General features: G+C 41.5%; 1 protein-coding gene across 1 annotated transcript in view; it reads right to left on the bottom strand.

Moving 5' to 3' along the window:
- arfrp1 (ADP-ribosylation factor related protein 1) overlaps positions 1 to 5,697 on the bottom strand; it is a 22,016-nt gene that overhangs the window by 13,469 nt on the left and 2,850 nt on the right. Inside the window, 2 exon segments of the mRNA XM_020615780.1 lie at positions 4,284 to 4,366; positions 4,808 to 4,895. Of these exon segments, the coding sequence (XP_020471436.1) occupies positions 4,284 to 4,366; positions 4,808 to 4,895 (171 nt within the window).

Here is a 5,697-nt window from a genome sequence, read left to right as displayed (position 1 = left end):
GAGTGCAGGCAGGTTGGAGTGGGTGGAGGAAGGTGTCAGGAGGGTTGTGTGCAGCAAGAATCAAAGGAAAGGTGTACAAGACAGTAGTGAGACCAGCTATGCTGTATGGGTTAGAGACTGTAGCAGTGAGGAAAAGAGGCACAGATGGAGGTAGCAGAGATGAAGATGTTGAGGTTCTCTTTAGGAGAGACCCGGATGGCCAGGATTAGGAATGAGCACATCAGAGGGACAGCTCAGGTAGGCTGTTTTGGGGACAAGGTCAGAGAGGCCAGATTGAGATGGTTTGGACATGTGCAGAGGAGGGATAGTGGTTATACTGGTAGAAGGATGTTGGAGATGGAGCTGCCAGGCAAGAGGTCAAGAGGAAGGCCAAAGAGGAGATATATGGATGTGCTAAAAGAGGACATGAAGTTAATTGGGGTGAGAGTAGAGGATGCCAAGGATAGAGTTAGGTGGAAACAGATGATTCGCTGTGGCGACCCCTAACGGGAACAGCCGAAAGAAGAAGAAGACTGTGACATGGTGATATTAAAGAGTTACAGTAGTTTAGTCTAGAAGTAACAAATGCATGGAGCAGTTTTTCAGAATCACACTGAGACAGGATGTTCCTGATTTTGGTGATATTGTGTAGGTGAAAGAAGGCCGTTCTAGAGACTTGGTTTATGTGTGATTTAAAGGACATATCCTGATGAAAAATGACTCCAAGGTTCCTCACAGCAGTACTGTAGGCGAGAGCTACTGTATGTCATTGAGAGTAACTATATGGTTAGACAGCAGATTTCTAAGGTTTTCAGGCCCAAGTACAGTAAGTTCAGTTTTGTTGGAGCTAAGAAGTAAGAAATTACAGGTCATCCAGGCCTTTATGTATGTAAGACATGCTTGAAGTTTGACCAACTGATCTGATAGATAAATATAACTGAGTATCATCTGTGTTGCAATGAAAATTTACAATGTGTTTCCCAATAATATTGCCTAAAAGGGAGCATGTATAAAGTGAACAGAAATGGACCTAGGCAGCACAGTAGCATATTGGTTAGCACTGTCACTTCACAGCAAGAAGGTTCCGTGTTCGAGTTTGCATGTTCTCCCTGCGCCTGCGTGGATTCTCTCCGGGTACTCTGGCTTCCTCCCACAGTCCAAAGACGCATCTTAGGTGGACTGGTGACTCTAAATTGCCTGTAGGACTGAATGTGAGTGTGTGTTGTCTATGTGTCAGCCCTGTGATAGACTGAGGACCTGTCCAGGGTGTACCCGCCTCTCACCCAATGCCTAACACAGAGCCCTGTGGAACGCCATGAATAATTTTAGTCTGCATGGAAGATTCATCATTAACACGAACAAACTGGAATCTGATAAATAAAATTTGAACCAACTTAGTGCAGTTCCGTTAATCCCATTAACATGTTCTAGTCTCTGTAGCAAGATGTTGTCCAAGGCTAGGAGGAGATCATTGGTGACTTTCACCAGTGCAGTTTGTGTACTGTGATGGAACTGCGAGCTGTACCATGGGGCTAGCCTCTTCTGTTTCACTGCCTTCTTTTTTCTGATGGGCAACAGTATCAAGTGTCATACACAGGGAGGCTGTAACACTATCAACAAGATTATAGACTTGTGTGGGAGTAAAGTTAAGGTGGCCTCCCTCCACTGTGCTGGCACATAGTGAAGTAAATAGTGATGTAATTATTTCCTTAAATGTGGTAACAGCACTGTCAGATAAACATCTACTGTAATAGAATTTTCCCCCCACATACTTTAAAATCCATGAATTTAAATTCAAAAGTTATTAGAAAATGGTCAGACAGAAGAGGGTTTTCAGGAAAAACTTAAGTGTTCAGTTTCGATGCCATATGTCGGAACAAGATCACGGGTGTAATTAAAGCAGTGAGTGGGTTTATTTACAGTTTGAGAAAAGCCAACTGAGTCTAACAATGAACAGAATGCATTGTTGAGGCTGTCATTGTCATATCTACATGGATATTAAAGCTGCCTACTATGATTATTTTATCTGTACTAAGCACTAAATCAGAAAGTCTGAGAATTCAGTTGAAAACTGAATGAGGGACAGGCGGACAGTATCCAATAACAAATAAAACTGGCTTTTGAGTTTTCCACTTTGGGTGTGACAGACTCAGAGACTTTCAAATGAGTTAAAACTATGTTTAGGTCTAGTGTTGATTAATAGACTTGAGTCGAAGATCGCTGCTACACCTCCACCTTGGCCTGCACTTCAAAGGATGTGACAGTTACTGTGACTAGGTGGGGTGGATTCATTTAGACTGGCATATTCTTCCTGCTGTAACCAGGTTTCGACGAGATAATAAATCAATGTGATGTTCGCTTATCAAATCATTCAACAACAGAGATTTGGACAAGAGATATCTGATATTTAATAGTCCACAAATGATTGCCCTGTTAATTTGCTCTGTAAGAGGAGTAGTCTTAATTTTAATTAGATTCATATGAATAACTCCTCGAGGTCATTTTTGATTCATATATACTAAATTAAGTGGTCGGGGACAGACAGTTTCTATGGGTTACTGGGAGTTTTGGGTAATGAGCAGCTGCAAAGAAACAGCAGAGAGGCATTTAAGACTGCGACCCTGCATCCTGGACTCAACTCTGGGTTGTCATAATTTAGGTTGTAAAATGAACCTGTCCAGATTTCTAGATATGAGAGCCACACCATTCAAAGGGGGGTGGATGCCGTCTCTGCTAATCACACCAGGATTTCCCCAAAATGTTTTCCAATTGTCTATGAAGCCCACGTCATTTTCTGGGCAACACCTAGACAGCCAGTGGTTGAATGACGACATGCAGCTAAACATGTCGTCATTTGTCAGACTGGGCAGGGGTCCAGAGAAAACTGGATTCTGCTGGAGCACAGTACTTGTTTGTTTTGACTGCTTGAGGCCAGTGTGTCTGCTGCATGTTATGCGACGAGCTACGTGAAAGGGAGTGATGTTTCGACTACCCAGGGGGACTTAATGGCAAGTGGGGGAAAATAAAAAAAACTAAACTAAATCATACACAGAAATTGCATGTCTGTTAATGCTTTGTTTCTGTAAAGAATTGTTATAAGGCTGGAGAAGTTACTATGTCTGCATTATGCCTGTTACAATATGTTTCTCAATTACCTGCTTTGTTTAGAGTGTTACACATCTCTTTTCATTGGTACATATACTGTTGTTTACCCATCTATGGAGGAGAAATTCAAATTAATTAATGTTGTTGCAGTTCGTCTTACCGTCCACTTTCATGCAGTATAAAAATAGCTTATTTGTCAGTGTCTTTTGTTCCTCCATCAATATGTGTTTCCCATTTTCAAAACTTGGTTTCATGTAGCAACCCTCTCAGTGGTTGTGGTTAGGTTAATGTTAGGATTTGGGTTAGGGAAAACACATCTTGAACCCAGACCTGCCTATGTTGCCCCAAATTCTTGTTGCTGCCATAATTTCCTGAGGTTAGCACGAGACAGAGTCAACTGCACATCCGTGAAATCTTGTGCGAGCTCTCAGCTTTGTTTACAGCCTGCTAGCTCCACACACTCAGGTCTGTGTTTTGCTAATGAAGAAGCATGTTACCCAGTGCAGTGGTGTGTTTCACTGATGTGTTTTAATCACTTCTGAACAACATAGAGGTTTATGGCACAGACAAACAAGCTGATCAAGGACTGACAGCTGACAGACATAAACCGTGGGTTGAGGCAGTTCATTGTTGGTTTAGTCTCTGTATGGAAACTGCTGAAAATCCTGGCAATATAAAAAATGGCCATCCTTATCCTTTAAGTTGCATACTGTAGCTTTAAATAGATACTGTTTGTATATGTACTTTATAATCAGCAGTAAATGTGGATGGAAACCTGCCCATTTGTTGATGCTATGAACTTGAGCTCTGTGGCTCAGTTCTCTCGTGAACACCAAGCCCCCGCTGCACTTCAATACATGTTGAAACATTAAGACTTTTTTGTTCTATTTTGGTCAATTTTTTTTCCACATATTTCTTGTTTCCCTAACTGTGTCCTTGATTCCTCATTGTAGAAAAGACAGCTGAGTTTACTTTGTAGAAAGCTGAATACAGTACACTATGCCTTCTGTTTAATTTGGGCTAGGACAGTTAAATGGGACATTTGAAAATACATATTTACATATGCAACATATTTCTGCTTTAAAAATAAGATTTTGTTACTCTGCTGAAGAGATCCCTCAGCTCAGACATGAAGAACGTGGGTTGGGACTGTATATGGTTGTTACCCTCAAGATGTAGTTGTGTTGTTTATAACTTACTTTGTCCCACAGAGACTGTAGCTCCTCCTGACCTCCCAGATCCCAGAACATCAGACGGGCCTTGCCCACATCAATTGTACCAACTGTGAAGGAAAGTGAGACCGCCATGAGAAACGTTATATAGCAGTGGGAGGAACCAGGCACCAAGTATAAACCATAAGACAAGGAGCATCAGGTCATTACCGTGGAGGACTACAGTGTCATAAAAGCAAGCTGGCTTAAGTTTGTCTTTCAGAAAGCAGCTCTGCAATAATATGATTTTCCAAAGTAATGATTGTTAAAAAAAAAAAAAAAAGCCAGCCAAGGATCACAATTTGATTGACTTTGAACACTAGCAGTCATCATACACTTCACTCATTAAAACCTGAAATGAAACAGTGCTACTCTTACAGGAGAAATGGGTAATCTGTCTACTTTGTTGGGGTAAGCGAAAAGTGATGAACCCATATTAGCCAGTGTTTGGAGTTATAAGCCCCCGCATCACTCATCATGACAAATGAACACATACTGAAACATTCACTTACTGTTCAGGCCAACTGTTGTTGTGATCTTTGATAAATTCATTCCCTTGTAGTTCTTACTGAACTTTGTTTTGGTTTGTTCCAGAAAGGTCTGTAAATGGAGACAACAATCAGAGTAGTGGATAAGTCAGACTAGGCACATTTTGTTTATACCATAACATATCATAGCATAGGCTACTAGACTCCCGATGGACGTAGATGGCTGACACACTACATACAGTCAGGGAAAAAATTATTTGAACCCCAGCTGATTTTGTAAGTTTGCCCACTAACAAAGAAATGATCAGTCTACAATGTCAATAGTAGGTTTATGTGAACAGTGAGAGACACAACAATAACAAAAAAATACAGAAAAATGCATTACGAAAAAAGTTATAAAGTAATTTGCATTTTCATGAATGAATTATCAGTCAGCAAGATATCTGGCTCCCAGGTGTATTTTATACAGGTAACGAGCTGACAGAAGCAACCAACCAATCCAAATTCCAAACTCTTCACCATGGCCAAGACCAAAGATCTTTCCAAGGATGTCAGGGACTAGATTGTGGACCTACACAAGGCTGGAATGGGCTACAAGACCATCGTCAAGCAGCTGGGTGAGAAGGTGACAACAGTTGGTGCGATTATTCGCAAATGGAAGAAACGTAAATTAACTGCCAATCTCCGTCGGTCTGGAGCTCCATGCAAGATCTCACCTCGTGGAGTTTCAATGATAATGAGAACGGTGAAGAATCAGCCCAGAACTACTCAGGAGGAACTTGTCAATGATCTCAAGACAGCTGGGACCATAGCCACCAAAAAAAAAACAGTTGGTAACACACTACGCCGTGAAGGACTGAAATCCTGCTGTGCCCGCAAGGTCCCCCTGCTCAAGAAAGCACATCTACAGGCCC

Source organism: Monopterus albus, unplaced genomic scaffold (genome assembly GCF_001952655.1).
Source record: "Monopterus albus unplaced genomic scaffold, M_albus_1.0 scaffold170.1, whole genome shotgun sequence".
NCBI classification, from domain to species: domain Eukaryota; kingdom Metazoa; phylum Chordata; class Actinopteri; order Synbranchiformes; family Synbranchidae; genus Monopterus; species Monopterus albus.
This window is presented reverse-complemented; position numbering and strand designations above follow the sequence as displayed.